The 19,226-nt window shown below is 35.3% G+C and overlaps 3 protein-coding genes and 1 non-coding gene across 4 annotated transcripts; 2 read left to right on the plus strand and 2 right to left on the minus strand.

Moving 5' to 3' along the window:
- The first annotated feature begins 3,038 nt into the window (after nt 1–3,038).
- Nucleotides 3,039–10,808, plus strand: LOC112024122 (protein WEAK CHLOROPLAST MOVEMENT UNDER BLUE LIGHT 1). Its single transcript, XM_024056762.2, has 5 exons — nt 3,039–3,277; nt 3,402–3,459; nt 5,690–6,242; nt 6,367–6,483; nt 8,616–10,808. Exons 3-5 carry the CDS (start codon nt 5,724–5,726, stop codon nt 10,488–10,490), a joined length of 2,511 nt encoding a protein of 836 aa, XP_023912530.1. The 5' UTR covers nt 3,039–3,277; nt 3,402–3,459; nt 5,690–5,723; the 3' UTR covers nt 10,491–10,808.
- An 832-nt stretch (nt 10,809–11,640) lies between these two features.
- On the plus strand, nt 11,641–11,726 carry TRNAY-GUA (transfer RNA tyrosine (anticodon GUA)). Its single transcript is given in 2 exon segments — nt 11,641–11,677; nt 11,691–11,726. It is a non-coding gene; the product is annotated as a tRNA-Tyr (tRNA).
- A 484-nt stretch (nt 11,727–12,210) lies between these two features.
- LOC112024133 (photosystem I chlorophyll a/b-binding protein 5, chloroplastic) lies at nt 12,211–14,331 on the minus strand. Its single transcript, XM_024056773.2, has 6 exons — nt 13,980–14,331; nt 13,733–13,865; nt 13,293–13,405; nt 12,717–12,818; nt 12,551–12,639; nt 12,211–12,439 (listed from the first exon to the last, which is right to left on the minus strand). Exons 1-6 carry the CDS (start codon nt 14,189–14,191, stop codon nt 12,297–12,299), a joined length of 792 nt encoding a protein of 263 aa, XP_023912541.2. The 5' UTR covers nt 14,192–14,331; the 3' UTR covers nt 12,211–12,296.
- A 274-nt stretch (nt 14,332–14,605) lies between these two features.
- LOC112024134 (protein CYPRO4) lies at nt 14,606–19,120 on the minus strand. The gene is made up of 2 exons (XM_024056774.2): nt 17,302–19,120; nt 14,606–15,154 (listed from the first exon to the last, which is right to left on the minus strand). The coding sequence occupies exons 1-2, from the start codon at nt 18,958–18,960 to the stop codon at nt 14,873–14,875; spliced, it is 1,941 nt and encodes a 646-aa protein (XP_023912542.2). The 5' UTR covers nt 18,961–19,120; the 3' UTR covers nt 14,606–14,872.
- Between the last annotated feature and the right edge of the window lie 106 nt (nt 19,121–19,226).

Below are 19,226 nucleotides of genomic sequence, written 5' to 3' on the forward strand. Positions count from 1 at the left end.
ATCTAATTTGAGATCTAATTAAATTTTCTATCAATTTTGGCTTTAGTTATATATATAGATATGAGTGAGAGATTTGAATCTCAAACCTTGACCTACAAGGCTTTTAGCAAAAGGCAAATTTTAACTCCATTTGACACAATTATAATACATGTCACGTTTTGGATACGTGTACATATCACATCAGATTTAAAGTATTGAAGTATTGGAATGTGTCCCTTGGCAAAAAGAGTCCTACTTAGAGCATTCGCATCAAATGTTCTAAAAAATTTAGTTTGTAGCAACTCAAAAAACTATTTTATCTTTATATATATTAAGAGAATTTAGAAAGTTAATTATAACTTCAAAAATGTCAAAAATACGCATAATCTAATTAGATAATCTTTATTCTGTAATTTAACAAAATTCAAAAACAGAAAAAACTTTTTTCCTAAAAATAAGTACACTCTCTATCTAAACATATCTCACGAACGTTTGATACATTTTTTCATAAAAACTAGCACACACTAAACCCAACAATTTACTCCATTTCAAATTCTAAATTTTAGATTTATAAAAATCCTTTCTTGTGTAACCTCATTAACAATAGATAAATTCAAATTGAAAAATTATATTAAACTCAAAATAAAAAAAGAGTCTCATTTCACATGCGGAGTACATGTGATGAGGCTAATCTATTTTAATACCTTACTTTATAATACACTCAACATCTAATATTCTATTCTTTTACCACTTCATTTAAATATTGATTCTTTATTTTTATGGGGTAAATTGTAAATTACACCCCTAAAGTTTGGGGTGATTGGATTTTACATCCTGAAGTTTCAAAATTTGAATTTTATCCCCCTAAAGTTTGGGTCTATGGATTCAAATACCCCAAAATTTTAGGGAGTAAAATCCAAACACTCCTAAAATATATGGGGTAAAATTCAAATTCTGAAACTTCAAGGTATAAAATTCAAACACCACCAAACTTCAAGAGGTAAAATCCAAATTCTAAAACTTCAAGGTGTAAAATCCAATCACCTCTAAATTTTAGAAATGTAATTTGCAATATACTCTTTTTTATTTTACCACTCAAGTCGCTCTCTCTACCTTTCAATTAAATAACGTTTTTTTTTTTTTTAATTTTAAATGTTTACCAAAATTTTTTTTTTTTTTTTAGAAGAAAGACAATACATTTCATTTAAGGAAGGTTGTCAAGATCAACCTGTAAAACAGAGGTAACGTTTGGTAGTACGTCTTCTATTCAGATTTGGAATTGAAAGTTGCAAATTGCTCTCTTTATAGGCGAGTGAGCTACAGTGTTATAATGCATATGTACATGAGAACAATTAAACAACATTTTTTTATGCTTACCATTTAGTAACAGTAATGTTTCAGAAATAGCAATTTACTATATGTAAGTTTGACACCTTTGGTTTAGTTTGTTTTTTGGAACTAAAATGAATCCTCTTAATGCAGCACTTGGCATAAGGTTGCCATTCCCCAAATCCCAAGCTTTTTTACCTTCTACAAATAGATTTTTTTTTTTCTCCTTTTCCAAAACTTCTTCTTGTTTCTCAAACACCTTGGGATCCTTTTAATTTCATTACAACCCGTGAAAAAGTCACAGACTCTCAGCTACTTTTGAAACAGAAGATTCAACCATTGCAAAACAATTAATCCAACGGTCCCAATTTGGCCAATAGGTCGGTGTCGTGAGATAAGATCTGGACCTCACTCTCCAACATTGAAAGTGGTATTTTCGTCATTTAGTAATGCCTCACATTTCCTTTACCGTTGAGACTGTTTGAACTTCTTGAAATCTCAAATCTCTGCTTCGAAATTTTACATTGGACAACATTGTCCAGTACCGGTTGACCGTGATTCATCAAAATCATGCGTGATTTAAACAATATAACAAGGCTATAATAGTATTTTGGTGAAAATTAATTTTACATCCTCTATTGAGCGCGTGAAGGAGCCATTCATGATGGGCGGTGACTTCATTTATATTTTATTCCTTTACTTTAAAGTGTAATATCTTACAAAAATTTAGAGGGGACCTTTCATTATTTTATGAAATTTTGGAAATTGGTTTTGTTTGTATTCTTTAGAAAATTATTATAGAATTTATGGAAACTCCTATAGGTTTATGAAGGAAAAATAATAGGACATCTTTATTTGAAAATTAAGGAAAAAGATAGTGATATCATTTTTTTTATAATCAAATAATTTGACCATAAATCTTACTAAATAATTGTATAAATTATCTACACCAAATGATTAAACTTATTATGTTTATCAAAAAATAAACTTATTATTAGGCCACTTTTATTTCTTCCACAATTTTCTATGTTGTAATTTTAATAAAAAATAATAAAGTAAATTACAAATTATACTTCTAAAATTTGAGATTGTTTGGATTTTATTATTATATCCTGAAATTTCAGAATTTGGAATTTTTTCTCTAAAATTTGGGGTACTTGAATTTTACATTATGACGTTTCAGAATTAGAATTTAAACCCTTATTTACACCCTAAATTTCTGAAAGTTTTAGAATGTAAAATCTAAACACTTTCCAAAATTTTAAAGAGTAAAATCTAAATACCACTAAAATTTAGTGGGTAAAATTTAAATTCTGAAATTTTAAGGTGCTAAATTCAAACACTCTAAACTTTAATAGTGTAATTTGCGATTTACCTTTGATATTTATCCACTAACTAATTTAAGTTCGGTTCAATTTTACTATAATTATAACTTCTTTTTTATGAATGCCAAATTCATAGCTTACAGTCAAACTTACCAAAAAAATTGATCATTCGGTTTGAAAAACGAACACATTTATTTTTTCTTTGTTAGAAATTCTACTTGTTTATTAAACCTCTTATAGTTGATTATCATACCAACATTTTTTTTCTTTTATTTATTTTTTAATTTATAAAGCTAAACTATAATAAAATAATTATTAAAAAAAAAAAATCAACTGAATTGAGCTGAGCTGAGCTGTAGTCGACGCTCCGGTATTCATATTATAGTCAAAAAACAAACTTTGTGTCGTAAGATTCCTTTTCAAAGAACGAACACTTTCATTAAAAACCACAAGACTGTTTTTTCTTCGCGAAAACAAAAAAGCGACAACAACATAATTATAACTATAATAATTGATTCTTTTCGTTTCTCAAATCAAAAACAAAAACAAAACAAAAGCACAAAAAAAAAAAAAAAAATGTTTTCATTTTGAATGAGAGAAAGATTGAGCGTACAGAATGGATCTAGTACTCTGTGTGTGAAGAGGTAGGCTCCACGTAATTTTCTCTTTCTAATTTTAGCACTCAATTTTTCCACCTTAACCATATTCTCATAATTATTATTATTATTATTTTCTACTAATTATTGTTTTTATTTTTGTTAATTTCAGCCATATTTAATATCCAATTCCATTTGACTTTTCATTATTTCGCTTCTACTCTATCACGGTACGTTTCTCTTTCTTCTTTCTCTGTTTTTTTTTTTTCCATTTTTTACATGTAATTATTGTTTCAAATTAGCTCTGTAAATATTAGATTTTGCACTTTGGTTGTTCAAGAGTTGTGGAAAGGGAATTCTGGGAATTTGAAATCCTGGAAGTTTTGTAATTCGTGTAGTTGGAGAATTGTTGTGAAGCTTTGATTGGTAGTCAGTCATAATTGTTATTTGTTTTCTTGGTTTTTTGATTTCCTAAAGTTCTTGAAAATTTTGAAGCTTAATGACAGAACAGCTTGGATGGATTGAGCTTTTGCAGCTACTATAAGAGATTTTGAGATTTTTTGGTCTTCTATGAATGTTTACGGAGAATCTTAGAGTTGAAATGTTACTCTTTATATGTATATAATTGGAAGAGAAAAATATTAAACCAGTTTGTTACAAATAAGAATTTTATTTTATCTTTGCTTGTTAATATTGTTTATGCTTGAGGTTAATCAGTGTAAAAAGTTCTTATCTTGTGCTTGCCCTTTAAACTCTTATTTGGGGTGGAAATTAAAGGGTTAAGTTTGAAGCTCAGGTGAACATGGTTTCTTTGTGAGGTATAGTTAATTGGTATGGTTTTTGAAAGCGAGGTGTTGTCTATAAAATGTACACAGGCCTTGCAATAGTTTGTGTTGGGTTAATTTTATGCTGGCGTGGTTGGTAGACCTTGCAATTTAGATAGCATGGAGAATTTAGAAAGTTGGTGCAGTTTCAAAACTTTATAAAGGACCCTTCGGCTTCATATTACTATAAAATGATTATAGCAGCTAATTTATTGTTGCAAAAATGAAAATCTAACGGCTTTTGGTGTACAACAGATATCTTTTTCGGCCTTTTTGGGTGCTAGTTGAATTGAAATGGGATGTGATAAGAGTACCTGGATATATGAGTCCTGTAATTGGATAATGCATTTCAAAAGTTGTGTGTGATTAAAACATTACTTTCCTCTGGTTGGATTGGCGTGCTAGTTTCTCCGGTTAAGCATCCTGTTCAGTGTTGTGTTTGTTAGTGACTCAATATTCTCTTCCCCTTTTTATAAAATATTCATTCAATTGGTGAAAAGGACAAGTAAGCAGCTGAATTTGATGATCATGAATGAACACATCCTCATGGTAGCTGAATGAATGCTTTGTTAGATGGACCCTTTGTGATGAAATTAAAGAAGATTTAGTTGAAGGGTACTCTAAGTTGATGAATCGGTTACTTGGACATCCTCTTCTGCTTGGAAGTTTTGGAATAATGTTAAAGGGACTATGAGAGAAAATCTAATTTTTCTTTGTCAATAACAAATCCAGGATGCTGCTAGGTGGCAGTGGCACGCACTGTAATTAAACCTAGGCCATGTATTAAAGAACAGTGTAGTAAAGATCTGTTGTCCGTCTTGGTTTGTTGAATCTTCAAGGAGTACGAAACTAGAAGGTTGTTTACCTAAGATAGTCATAAAGGTTAATTACAATAATTTCTTGATTGCATACTGTCAAATGCTATGAATTTCTTTTATCTTTTATGTGGTGAGACTGAAGATGTCATCAATCCTATCTAGTAATTATGGTTTCAAATCCTATTTAATATGTTTTGATGTAGATATGGCCATCAAAAATCTCAAAATCATTTTTATCAATTGCACCATGACCCTCTTTCTGCATTTGTTTGCTAATTATCTCGCTCAACTCTTCTTAGAATCTTTATGCTGTGGTTACAAGTTGGAATCCTTTCTGGAATCATTTCTAGCAGGGCCACAAGTAAATGTTTCCTGATCCTTAACCCTGCTTCTGTTTCTTTTTTACCTCTCTTCACCACACACTTTTAATTGTCCATGTTCTTCCTGCAAGGCTTAACTTCCTTGCTCAAAACATGTCAACTATCTGTGCCTTTGGCTGAAACGTATATCCTATTCCCAGTTTCCCCACCTTGATCAGCCTAACAATGGAGTTAAATGGAAAAAAATGAGATTCAATGGTAAATGATGATGAATAGTATGTGCAGAAAACAAGGTGAATTTATGATTGATCCAATCTATCTTATATTTGAATTCGGCAACTTGCTTCTTAAGGAGTTCCAGCTTGTAATTATTCTAGCCGAGCAATGGTTATAAATTTTCAATATTTTCAAGAATTGCACAAACCAGGCAATAAATTTCTTGTCATTTTTTTTTATGCTCATTTTTGCTAATTTAGCTTCTGTTTAATTGAATTTTAGATACCCTTGTGGCACTTCTTAAAACTTTCTTAGTATGGAGGATACTAAAATTACTGAAGAGAAGCCTTCTCAGGATGTGAAAATTGCTCATGAGATGCCTCCTCCTGAAACTTCCTTGCCCTCTCCCATGACAAACCCAGTTACTACTAATGGAAAAGTGGAACCCAACGATCAGTCTTCAGAAACTGTACGGGATGCATCTGATGGTCCATCTCTGGGACAAGATCAGCTTCTCCCAACATACACTTCAGCTTCAACCTCAACAGATGAGGTTGATAAAATAGAGACAGACCAACCAGATATAACACTGGAAAATTCTAAAACTGGAGAGATAATAAATTCCAATGATGAACAGAAAACTCAAGATGGTTCCTCTATTGACAGTGCTCATGTTCATGTGGATGAAGTTACACCACCTGCTTCCTCTCCTGAGGTAAAAGCATCAAAAAATGAAGACCTTGTAGTGTCATCTGATGAGCATTCATCCCTGGCGGTAAATGAATCCCAAAATGAGGACCACATAGTGCTGTCTGAAGAGAATTCATACCCTGAGGTAAGGTGGAAAATTTTGTGGATCATGTAGTGCTATCTGAAAGCTTTCTCTACATCATGCAAAGTTTGCCAATATTGCCGTTAAAAAACCAGTAACAATTGATCCTTCTAAACATGCTGAGCAGGTTGATGTAAACAGAGGACTTATTGATACTACAGCACCTTTTGAATCTGTCAAAGAAGCTGTTTCCAAATTTGGAGGAATTGTTGATTGGAAGGCCCATAGAATCCAAACTGTGGAGGTAGATATACTGTGTTATTGTGATAATTATCAATTAATGTTCTCGACTTTATATTATATATATATATATATGTATGTATGTATGTATGTATGGGTTGGGTTCAAGTTAAACCTAGTGTAACTTTAAATTATGTACCACTCAATATTTTTTAATTGAATGCAAAGTTTGACAAATCTACCGTTGGATTGCATTATTTTTGTATGTTCTCCATGCTTGCAAAATTTCAAAATGATCAAAGATCATTAGTCATGTTATCAATCAATTGTTTAAATTCAATTTTTTGTAATTTAAAATAATGCATAAAAGATGAATTTATTGATCAAATGGTATATAACATCTGTTTAGCATAAAAATTGGCATGCATGTTAAAAACATATAGAACATACAATCTAATAGTGAAATTTTCAAAATATAAATTCAATAACAAATTATTAGGTGGTGTAATATTAGTCAGAGTTACACAGTGTAACTTGCATCCCTTTTGTTTTGTTTTGTTTTAGTTGCAAAGATAATGCCTAAAGTGTTTTGGAGATTTATTTTTTGTTATGGTTTTTGGGGGAGATTATAAAGCGTTTTGGAGATTACTATGCTGTATATGATATGTTTCAAAAAAGTTGGAAAATATGTGATTTACTGTTGTGGTTTTGGCTAGAGGCAATAACCCTGGTAATGGTAATGGTTGGTGGTAGTGGTGGCATGGCTATTAAGAGAAGATGGTAGTAGTAATGGGGAAATCAATATAGCTGGAGAGACCTGATTCAAAAATTTATGAGGACGCTATACATTTTTTTTTTTTATAGGTAAGTAGTGCAATCTTATAATCAGAAGAACTTTAGTTTGTGATGATAAACATAAAGGAACACATAGATACTTTACATCTATATAGACTTTATTTCAAATTTATGCTTTGGCCTGAAGACAAAAGTGATTGTAACAGATTTTTCTAATCCAATTCCCTGTTGTAATTGCCATCACAGAAAATCCCAGTTATTGATTTTCTTGCCAGACAGGTATGATTTTAAGAATACATTTGGTTGACCTTAATTAATCTATAGTTAACCCCAAAGTTTTGGAACTAAAGCTTTTTTGTTGCTGCTGCTGCATGTATGATATTTAGACATTATTGAAAAATTGCCAAGAGCCTGGTAGCTCAACTAGCACTTTTTAGCGTTTCTAGAGGAGATGTCCAAGGTTCAAACCTCCCCTCCCCTAACTTTTTAATTATAGAAAAAAATACATTATTGACAAACCGATAAAAATAGCTAAATTTAAAGAAAGTTAATATTTCACATTAATAGGATTATGACAAATGGGAGGGATCAACTGACTACTCCATGCTTTTCAATTTAGTGACTTGTTAGGTGCCTTTAGCTTTAGGATCTTCTGATTAAGTTTGTTCTTGAGTCAATCTTTTTCTCTTTGTTTTGATAAGTCTGTTCTCGAGTCAATCTTGTGCCAAGGGCTGCTATGTGGGAGAGTAGCATTGTTATACAGCTTCTACAATGTAGAGAGACAGATAGGGGGGCAAAGCACAATTGTTTTGGGACATGGAGTTGTATGATTTTGACCTAACAACTAAGGTGGTGTATTTGGTTGTGGTGTTACTGGTTTGTGGTAATGTCTTTAGCCATGGTAGCAGTACTTGTGCAATTAGTTTGGCAGATGGATGGCTAAAAATTATATGTAGTCATAGGGTTAGTGTTGTTGTGATGATGATTATAGTGGTACATGTATGAGACAAAATGTATATTTCTAAAATAATGGCTAATTGATCTAACAAGAGAACAAATTGCACGTTGTTTTTTTCACTTTACTGAATGATTATTTTTGCAGGTTTACTTTCTCTATGTTATGTCAGGTGTTTCAGTATAATTAGAAATAACCAATGGAAAGAAGAGGATAGATTTTCAATTCTAGGGTAATGGTTTCAATTTCTGATTATTGCTTGCTGCAAGCTTTTGCTTTCTTTGGTGACTGTTTGAACCTTTTCTGGGATGCATAACATGTTAATAATTTTATTTGTTCCCTGACTTGCTTCTGAACATTGTATTCAATTGTGGATTGTGACTCACATTTTAAGATTGTGACATGGTCCTACTGAAAATAACTATTATTCTTCTCTGGCTGTGCAGAGACGCAAGCTTGTAGAAGAAGAACTTGAGAGAGTACAGGAGGAGATTCCTGAGTATAGGAGACAGTCAGAGATAGCTGAAGGGGAAAAAATACAAGTGCTAAAGGAGCTGGACAGCACTAAGAGACTCATAGAAGAACTAAAGCTGAACCTCGAAAGGGCACAAACAGAAGAGCATCAGGCAAAACAAGATTCAGAACTTGCAAAGCTCAGGGTGGAAGAGATGGAGCAAGGAATTGCTGATGAGGCTAGTGTTGCAGCCAAGGCACAGCTTGAGGTGGCTAAAGGCAGGTATACAGCTGCAGTTTCGGAACTAAAATATGTTAAAGAGGAATTAGAAGCACTGTGTAAGGAATATGCTTCTTTGGTGACTGAGAAAGATGTGGCTGCGAAGAAAGCTGAAGAGGCTATTGCAGCATCAAAGGAAGTTGAGAGGACAGTGGAAGGACTGACTATTGAGCTGATTGCCACAAAGGAATCATTAGAGTCTGCACATGCTGCCCATCTAGAAGCAGAAGAACAAAGAATAGGAGCCGCAATGGCCAGAGAACAAGATTCTCTTTATTGGGAGAAGGAATTGAAGCAGGCAGAAGAGGAGCTTCAGAGACTTAACCAGCAAATTCTATCAGCAAAGGATCTCAAATCAAAACTTGACACTGCCTCGGCCTTGCTACTTGATTTGAAAGCTGAATTGGCAGCTTATATGGAATCAAAATTGAAGGAGGAAACTGGTGAAGGACTCTCAAATGGTGAGCTAGAGGATCCAGCAAAGAAAACTCATGGTGATATACAAGCAGCAGTTGCTTCTGCAAAGAAAGAACTTGAAGAAGTGAAGCTTAACATAGAGAAGGCAGTTGCTGAAGTAAATTACTTGAAGGTGGCAGCCACATCCTTAAAGTCGGAGCTTGAAACAGAGAAATTGGCTCTTGCCACCTTAAGGCAAAGAGAAGGAATGGCATCAGTAGCAGTTGCATCTCTCGAAGCTGAGATAGACAGGATAAGGTCAGAAATAGCTCTAGTTCAGATGAAAGAGAGAGAAGCTAGAGAAAAGATGGTGGAGCTGCCCAAGCGATTACAGCAAGCAGCACAAGAGGCTGATCAGGCAAAGACACTTGCTCAAGTGGCTCGTGAAGAGCTGCGCAAGGCAAAGGAAGAAGCTGAGCAAGCAAAGGCTGGAGCAAGTACCATGGAGAGTAGATTACTTGCAGCTCAAAAGGAGATAGAAGCTGCCAGGGCTTCAGAGAAGTTGGCACTAGCAGCAATAAAAGCATTGCAAGAGAGCGAATCAACTAGAAGCGTTGACGATGTGGATTCACCTACCGGAGTAACACTTTCTCTAGAGGAGTACTATGAGCTCAGTAAACTCGCCCATGAGGCAGAGGAGCAGGCCAACATTAGGGTGGCAACTGCAATTTCCCAAATTGAGGTAGCCAAGGAGTCTGAGTTAAGAAGCTTAGCAAAGTTGGAAGAAGTGAATAAGGAGATGGCTGATAGAAAGGAAGAGCTAAAATTTGCATTGGAGAAGGCTGAGAAGGCCAAGGAAGGGAAGTTGGGTGTAGAACATGAGTTAAGAAAATGGAGGGCTGAACATGAACAACAACGACGGAAGGCAAATGCATCGGGTCCACTAGTAGTAAATCCCACTAAAAGCCCGAGGCTAAGTTTCGAGGGGAGAAATGAAACAATGAACTATGACCGGGCACCTGATGCTGCCATTCCTACTCATTATGTGTCTAACCCACCGATGCAAGGGATTGACATTGATACTGAGTCATCCACAGATTCAAGGCTTGGAAAGAAAAAGAAGAAAGCCTTCTTCCCACGGGTTCTTATGTTTTTGGCTAGAAAAAGGTCAAATTCAATAAAGTCAACGTAAATTGTCACTGAAACCGGTATATATTGTATTTGCTGTTATAGCTTTACCTCTTTATTTTGGGTGGTTCAACATTACTCGAATGTACATGTTGGTATTATTATGTGTAAAAGTCGATTGGATTATATTTTGCTCAACGAAAGGATTGTGTGGATGGTGGATTTGGAGGATGTAATAAGTTTGTTGTTGGTGCTTGGTTGGGGGAAGACACATAATAAGGTGGTTCTGTAATTTATAGGCTTGTAACATCCATTATCAACTCTTGTAAAAGTTTGTGAGAATTGAGATTGAGCTAATCAAAGAATTTGAGTTTTTGAGCTACATTTCCTCCCTTGAGAATTGAAAATTTGAGTTTGTCACTCAAATGGCATTTATATGTGGGTTGAAAAGATATCTCGGTTGTATTAAATTTGAAGTTTTCCTGTTGTTAGATGTCTGGTGAAATTCGGACTAGAAACTATTGGCATTTTTCAATTTTCAAATGTTAGTCATTAGAGGTTTAATAGCTCCATTATCTTTTTTTTTTCTTCTTCAACATGCAAAACGGAGCATAAAGAACTAGCAGTACTATAAGAACTCTTTCTTTTTCTTTTTTTTCTTTTTTTTTTTCATATTATTGTTCTTCTGTCCTCAGAGGGAGATTGAGAGACTCGTGATTTGGTAATAGACACCGTCTCAAAGGAAAAATGGGAAAGGGTTGCGATTTTAGTCCTCAATTTGTTGGATTTGTTTTCCTTTTCTTTTTTCTAAAGGAGAGTAGCAAATGTAATGAATTTGGAGGAATTTGGTGAGGAATATATTTTAGTTTATTTAATATTTGTTTAATTTATTTTTAAAGTGTAGAGATTAATATAAATATTGTAATTTGTCTATTTTCTTATATGTTATCTTTTTTTTTCTTATGCCCATTCAACATCTACACGCTTTTTTCCAAACTATTTATAGATAACAATTTATTACAACCCTATTTCTTCTCTCCTCCCTTTTCATTTTTAAGGTATATAAATAATGAGATACATGCATCTACTTTAATCTCCACTTTTTTCCCTTTTAAGTTTTTCAATAATAATAAAGAATCCTTAATATGTGTAGGGTATCTGAATCATGCGTTAAATATAGATTAAGTAATTATTTTTGTAATGCTATAGCAAGACCGGCTTTAGCTCAGTTGGTAGAGCGGAGGACTGTAGTTGTCTAGCTGTCATCCTTAGGTCGCTGGTTCGAATCCGGCAAGCCGGATTTTTTGTTTTTGTTTTAATATTCTTACCTTTTCTCTTAAAAGGTGACTTAATTTGCCTCTTTTTTTTTTTTTTTTTTTTTTTCCCCCAATTTTTTTTTTTTGACAGGACCTCATTTTTTTTTCCCCCAAATTTTTTTTTTGACAGGACCTCAATGTTTTCTTTAGTGAATAGGAAAGTGCAAATTGCTCATATGAAGCATTTATCTACAATAAAAGCTGCAAGAAAGAGAACAACTATATTTACAAGAGCTCGTAAATTTTGATGCCGATACCATACTTATAACCAAGCATAACCCCTTTTTTTTTTCCTTTCTTTTGTAAGTTTTCTTGTAAGTTCTTTTTAATAGTTACCATAAGATTTAAATCCTATATGATAATTGTTTTTTTTTTTTATCATCAGACTAGATGATTTCAATCTTGATTTCTTATTCCATGACAAAGAATTACCCAACTCTTGACCAAGAACCTTTACTTACCTAAAACTGAACAAATGAAAGGTTATTATTGTAACTTGTAACAAAATTTACATTTTTATTGTAGGGACTAGGGAGACCAAGTTTGATTCACATTTAAGAGCCAGAGTTAGCAAGGGTCTGAACAATGGTTTTGTGCCATGGATTTGAGAGGTGCTCCACAAGGTTATCAATTGGTCCCACATGAGTCACAGAAGCTTGCACAAAGATGCCGAGCATGGCTACCATTGCAAGTCGTCCTGCAATAAAGACAGTAACCAATGAAACTTAGAAGTGATTGAAACCCCCAATTAAAAAAAAGTAAAAAACAAAAAAGGGGCAATATATAAGAAAGAATGAGCAAAACAAACCATTCTTGATCTCTTTTAGTTTCCAGTCACGAGACTTTGTTATATCTTTAGCCAGGCCAAGAGGATTTAGCAAAGGGCCACCAGGATATCTGTTTGTTAAAGTATCAAAACATTTAACTTTGGAAGTGATTGACATAAATACGCGACCTTCTTATGAGAAAATTACCCTGGTTCTAAACCTTCAAATGCGGCTTCTATCCCAAAGAAAGGTCCCTCAGCTTGAGATCCGGGACTAACAAAATCCATGTACCTCTTAGTTTCAACAAACCTGTGCAAATAAAGCCGATGAAAAAAATAAAAACAACCATGTGGCTTTAAGAAGATTATATGTTTAAAATGAATGTAATATTTGCAACAATGACATGGGTTCTGAAAATAATACCATATTGGTAAAATTTAGGTACAGTTTCTTAAGTGTTGTATCTTAGATTTTATTGATAAATTCAATCATGTAATTACATTGACCAATACAACATAAAAAATGTTATTTTTCCCCAACGACAATTAAATTCAACAATGCGACTCATTGGTCAATGCAGTCACATGATATAATTTAATTGAGTAACCTAATGTACGAAAGCAACACCTAAGAAACTCTTCCTAAGTTTTTGTCTAATGCTATAATTCTCTTTGATTATCTTTTATCACTAAGCAAGGTTTTTACTTTTTACCAGAGGGACGCAAAAAAAAAAAAGTGCAGTAAACCATCAATTTAGTGGTTGATAAAGGGCAGAGAATCTACCCCATCAATATTAGTTGGACAATGAATAGGGTTTCTGTGTTGGCAAACTTGAATTTTACTGCACCTGCTTCATACCAAACCGGTATATTGCTGATTCCTGTCACGCGGAGTAACTGTAACAAAGTATAAGAATATGATAAAATGACAAAAAAGTAAATTTACAGGGAGATGCTTTCTGGATAAGATGTGTGGGGTTCTCATTATATAGATGCTATTGAAATCCAAGAATTCATTTGGAAACCCCATATTCAAATGATAACATGGAACGAGCTAGTACTGGATGCAATTGCAAATTCCATTTTCAAGACTTCGCCATATTTAAAGTTAGAGAGTAGAATATTTAATTAAGCTACAAATCATGACCCTTTTGCATTTATGTAGCCAAAACACATTGAGATTCACAAATGGTTAATGGCCACGGAAACTTTGGAAATACTCACATCAGTAAGAAGAATTCCAGCAACTCCAAGCATGGCAAAGCGAGCATGAACCAGCTCTGCCTGCACATACCACTTCAAGCTTTCTGGATCCTCACCAAGCCCAAGTGGGTCAAAACCAAAATCTCCAGGCAGACTAAATTGGAGAACAAAATACAATTCAAACAGGCTCCCTGCTCAAAAGCAACATTTTCTTTTTTTAAAGCAGCATAAATGAAAATTAACATGTACAATTATATGAAAAGCTCACCTTCCATCAAGGTAGGGTGGAGGGTCAAGCCCAGGTAGCCATGTAGGGCGCAGCTGGGCTCTAACCACGCTCTGGGTTAAGCATCGAGTGGTTCCTGGTCTGGTAGGCCAGAACGTGTTTGTTACACCTGACAAGGGTTTATAAACATTCTTACAAATGAAGGATGAAGAGCACGGCTGAACAAGGAATCCTCTGCCCACTACAAGCACCATTTTCTTTTGTTCACTCTCTATCAATAACTCCTAGTTCTAACTGAAGTCATACACACCACAAGGTACACAAAAAGCCACATATATCATACATGTATGTAACCAACGTGTAATAAAAACAACTTGATAACATGGGCCCACTTATCCCAAATCGTTGAAGCCGTTGGATTTCAGAGAACAGATCTTCATATTACGTAAAAAATTTGGCCTTATCCTGATAAAGCTAAAATTCCTCAAAGCTACAAAGCGCCTGCACCTAGAATTGCAGTGACAACAAATTAGAAGGGAAGTAATTAGATTATAAATTAGTTCTCTACGGTATCTTCTACCAAAAGTTGCATATACAAAGAAGAAAAGGAGATAAAAAAAGTTAAATCGAAAATGAGAACACTTCAGCCAACCAATGTCTGCTTCAAGTTCTGCAATAAGGATAGCAATTTTTATCATTAAGAACTAACACACACTAGTTGCTAGGAGACAGTAAACGGCTTACAATTTGAAAGAGAAACTAAATCTCTGTTTAGAACACCGTAGTACAATTAGACATCATTCATTACTGATGTCACCGTGAAACATCACAAAATGAAACAATATCCTAAAAAACAGAAAAGTTCTAAAACAAAGCATTTGAAATGGTGAGGCTAAGAAAGCTGATGAGTGAAGAAATGGCCATGACTGAGCATGTCATCGCCTGCTGGATATGCTGAAGGAGCTGACTTTCAAGGGGGTTGCAATAACCAGCGGGGCCTCAGGTGAATCAGTGACTGCAAATTTCTCATGCATGAAGCGACTATCAACAATGGAGTCATCCTTCAGGACTATCTTGTAACAGTAGCAGCTCTTCAGGCCCTCCTGATTGCGGTAGCACTCATGAGAGCCATTCTTCACCTGTTGGAAGTTCCATATCACACTAAACTTGCCCACAGTGGCAACCAAATGGCGTTCCTGCTTCCCATTCTCCGTGACCTAGGCAATATCATATATGAAATTGTAAAATTATACCCAAGGAACTAAGGAAAAGCACAAGAAAATAAATCAATAGCTGAGTTTTTAAATAGATTTGAAGTGTATATGAAATAAATAGATTAATAACTTTAGGTGAGCTTGAATAGCAGTTCTATTATTAAACATTAAATAACAAAAATAAGACAGAAATTGCTGAAGTAAAGCGGCGGGCAGTCTACAAACTTTCAGATAACAAATGGTTTATTGAAAAGAAAAGAAAGAAGGATGAAACAGTGACACACAATCCACATTTTACAAAATAAAAAAAGCCACACTAAGGATTTACTTAACAATTGTTGGAAGGTGAATGGTAAGATTCTGTATGCTAATGAGCCTGCATACACTATAATTACAAAGAAACACCAAAAAAAGAAGGAAAGAGGAATGAAAAATGGTAAGAATTTGAGTTATTGATCAACTTCTCTAGCAGTTAACCCCCTCCAAGGGGAAGCAAAGAAGTATCACAAAGCACATAAGCTATACAAAATTTTTCAAAAGGAAGGCTTATCAACCAAAATCAGTAAAAATTTGAAATAGCTGACCACATCAAAGCAAGCAGCAAGATATCCTAGCCAGGTCAGTCAAATACTTGATTGGCTAACCATTAAGCCAAAGTATCCCTGAGCTGTGAATAGAACAGCAGGTACAAAGGTAATAAGAGTACTAACAATCTGCTTACGTTTTAGCCAGGAAAAATGTAATAAAGGAAATTTGCACAACAAAAAGGAAAATTTCTAACTGGATAACATTGTGTGTGTATGTGTGCCCTGCCAACAGGCCAAAAGCCAAGGTACAAAGACAACGCAAGCAATGAACTACCTAAACATAGAAAGTCATGGGAAGGTTTATAAATGAGACCATGCAAGGATAAACCTTCAATCTACAAAAATCACTCCTGAAATCTACAAGTACAATCAAGACCCTATATGCAAGTGCATATATATAAGCACCAGGTTTAACAGGATGATTTTGGATGAATTTCTATTTCTGAGTCTGATAAAACTCTCATAAAGCTTAAATATTCTTTCGTTTAACATGATAGAGACCTCCTTGTGGACTAAAGTGAAAGAAGAGCCTGATAAGCTCTAGATTTAACACTGAGTCAGAAAATAATAATAATAAAAATAGAATAGAGTTTTAATCAGGTAAAAACTACTCAAAAGCATGCTAAACAAGACCACCTCCACAGTCCCCCTTCCTAAATACTAATGGCTTGTTTGGAAGTTTAGAGAGGGAGGAGAGTAGAGGGAAGTAGAGGGAAGGGGAGTAGTGGGGAGGAGAGTAGAGGAGAATGATTTACCTCCACCTTATTTGGATGTTTTTAAAATTAGTAAGGAGGAAAGGAGTAATTAGTCCTTCCCCTTGTGTAATTTTGTTAATATAATAAGGGTAAATTAGGTAATTTACTTGGTCAATAGTTTATGTACTCTACTCCCCCTCCAAATCTCTCCAATTTGGGGGAATTAAAATTGGGGGGCTAGAGGGAGTCCAAACCCCTCCAAACTCCCCCAAATCCCTCCCCCTCATTCTTTAAAAAACTTCCAAACAAGGTAATTGCATTACTCTCCCTTCCTCTACTCTACTCCCCCTCCTTTTTTAAACATCCAAACATGCCATAAGTCTCCTACAGAATTAACCAACCCTTAAAGGACAAACATTACCAAGTTATCATTTATGCCAGGATTCACATCTCAAACATGCAATTCGTGTGCAAGCAGCTAGTTTTCAATCCCAATTTGTACAGAAAAACAAGAGAAAGACAAAAAGAAACATAACGACAACTATTCCATGAAATATTTTTAACAACTAAACTCTCAAGAATTTTCAATGCTGGAATACATGCATTTAAATCTTATCTGTTGTCATTTATACAGAGGAAACCGTGCTCAAGTAGACTATGAAACCGTGCAATTAAATCAGATGCAATACAGAATTTATGAGCATTAGCAAAGTAAACTACACAAAATATAAACTATGCAGTGATACTAAATCCCACCAAAAACTAGGTCTTAGAGATTCTAAACCACCTATTTCCAAATTAAATGGCCGTAAGAAAGTCATAACTTCTTACAAATTTACTTGCAGGAATAGAATAAGTATATACTTACCCATGAAAACTGTGCATTTCGAAACTTATTATTAACTCCAGCCAAGTGTGAATCCAGAGGATTCAGCTTCAACAACCTAGGAGCCGAGATCCTATTCCCCATACGGCCTGCAAAACCAGTCTTAGCCCTTCCATCCTTGTCAGTAAAGAGTGTGCAAATAAGGATCAAATACATATCCGTGGTGCCCAAAATCCACTTCCCATCAAAGGTAACATCCACATGAGTAATAGGCGAACCAAGCCCAGGAAAAGCAGTTTTAGCCTGTCTCATAGAACTGCTCGAATACAATCTAATCTTCCCATCAATAGACCCAACAACAATTGATCCATCACCGGTACTCGCAAAGCACTGAAAATTAGTCCCTCTAGAGAACTGGTGCCCTTGTGTCCAATTCAACACAGGAGTGCTAGCATTAGCAATATCCTGAACAATTCCTTTCCGATCACGCATATCCCACCTGCAAAGCCTATTATCATCCAATCCCAAAAAGGTTGAACCCGTGGGATCCAATTGAGCTCCTTTACTATCATTAGCAATGTCCCTCATTGTAATATCAGTCCCATCCTTCCCAAACCGCCACTCAGTAACAACCTTTCCGGTTTCAATATCAAGCTGATGAAGCCCTGTTGTGTGAGGCTTTCCACTACCCATCATTGGACTCATGAGCAGCATATTAGTCTCGGCCCTCATCAGTAACGCCTTTTTAGGTGTAGAATGGACCAAACCCGAACCGCCCTTCTTATAATCAAAATTGACACACACCCCTTTCCCTTGAATTCCATGAGCGAAATTCTTAACAACTTGAATACCCGATTCGCCAACTAGAAAACTATTATCCAATGCACCCAATGCCAAGCTTTGTATACCTCCATTTGCAGCTTCCTCAAACTCTTCTCTCAAATCTTGGCCCCCCCTAGAAGCTGGGGTCGGAGTCTTCGGCTCTGGGCTCTTAAACAGAGTATCCTCTGCATCTTCCCACATCGAATCATCGGCAGCTTGAGGATTCGCCCACCCAATGAAGTCCTTTCCGTAAACCTTAACCTTGTTCTCCTCATTAGACTCGTACCCATACGTGTTCTCAAATAAACAGTCTTGAAACTTAGCTACAAACACCTTATAGTCCTCGTTTGTAAAGAACTTCATTGCCCAAACACCATTAGCCACAAAATCAACACGACGCTGGTCACAAAAAGTCTTCAGTTGAATCTCTGGAGTAACCCTGACTCTAATCTTGGACCCAACTTTCAAAACCCACCAGGAATCTTCACCTTCTTGCTCTTCTTCTTCTTCTTCATCTTCATCGTCGCCTTGTTGTTCAATCTGAGAGGACTTGATGAAAGAGTAAGAAGTGAGTTTGTCGGAGAGGACCCATTTGGCTACTGGGGTGTTTCCACCGATGTGGAGGTAGAGCTTGACTGGGTTTTTGAGATTTGGGGTTTGGGTTGAAGATGGGTATTTGAGCTTGAGAGCTTTGAGTCTGGCCTCTACTTCGTCCACGGAAGATGGGGTTTTGGGTCGGCGCTCTGAGGACTTATCTTTGGCATCGTGGTAATCTTCTTCTTCTTCTTCTTCTTCTTGCTCGTCTTCTTTTTCGGTTTTTTCGTCGTATTCATCGGAGTCCGAGAGTTCCAGATCTTCGCGGCTGTGATTGGCACCCATTTAATCTTTCTTGTTTAGAGAGAGAGAGAGATATGATATGAGAGATCTGAGAAATGGGAAAATGGGGAAGTGAAAAGCGCCAAGTTCGAATTTTGAAATTGGAGCGTTTGCTTTTTTGACTTGTCGTTAGTTACCTGTTACTGTTTAGGGTTTTCAACTTTCGATTGAAAAATGGAGGAAGGATAGGTTACGGGTAACCGACTACAGCCGGTTGACAACCAGGTCAAGCTATGGGTGTGGTTTGGGAGGGAAAAAAAGGAACCATT

This window comes from Quercus suber, unplaced genomic scaffold, assembly GCF_002906115.3.
Source record: "Quercus suber isolate HL8 unplaced genomic scaffold, Cork oak 2.0 scaffold_13, whole genome shotgun sequence".
Taxonomy (NCBI): domain Eukaryota; kingdom Viridiplantae; phylum Streptophyta; class Magnoliopsida; order Fagales; family Fagaceae; genus Quercus; species Quercus suber.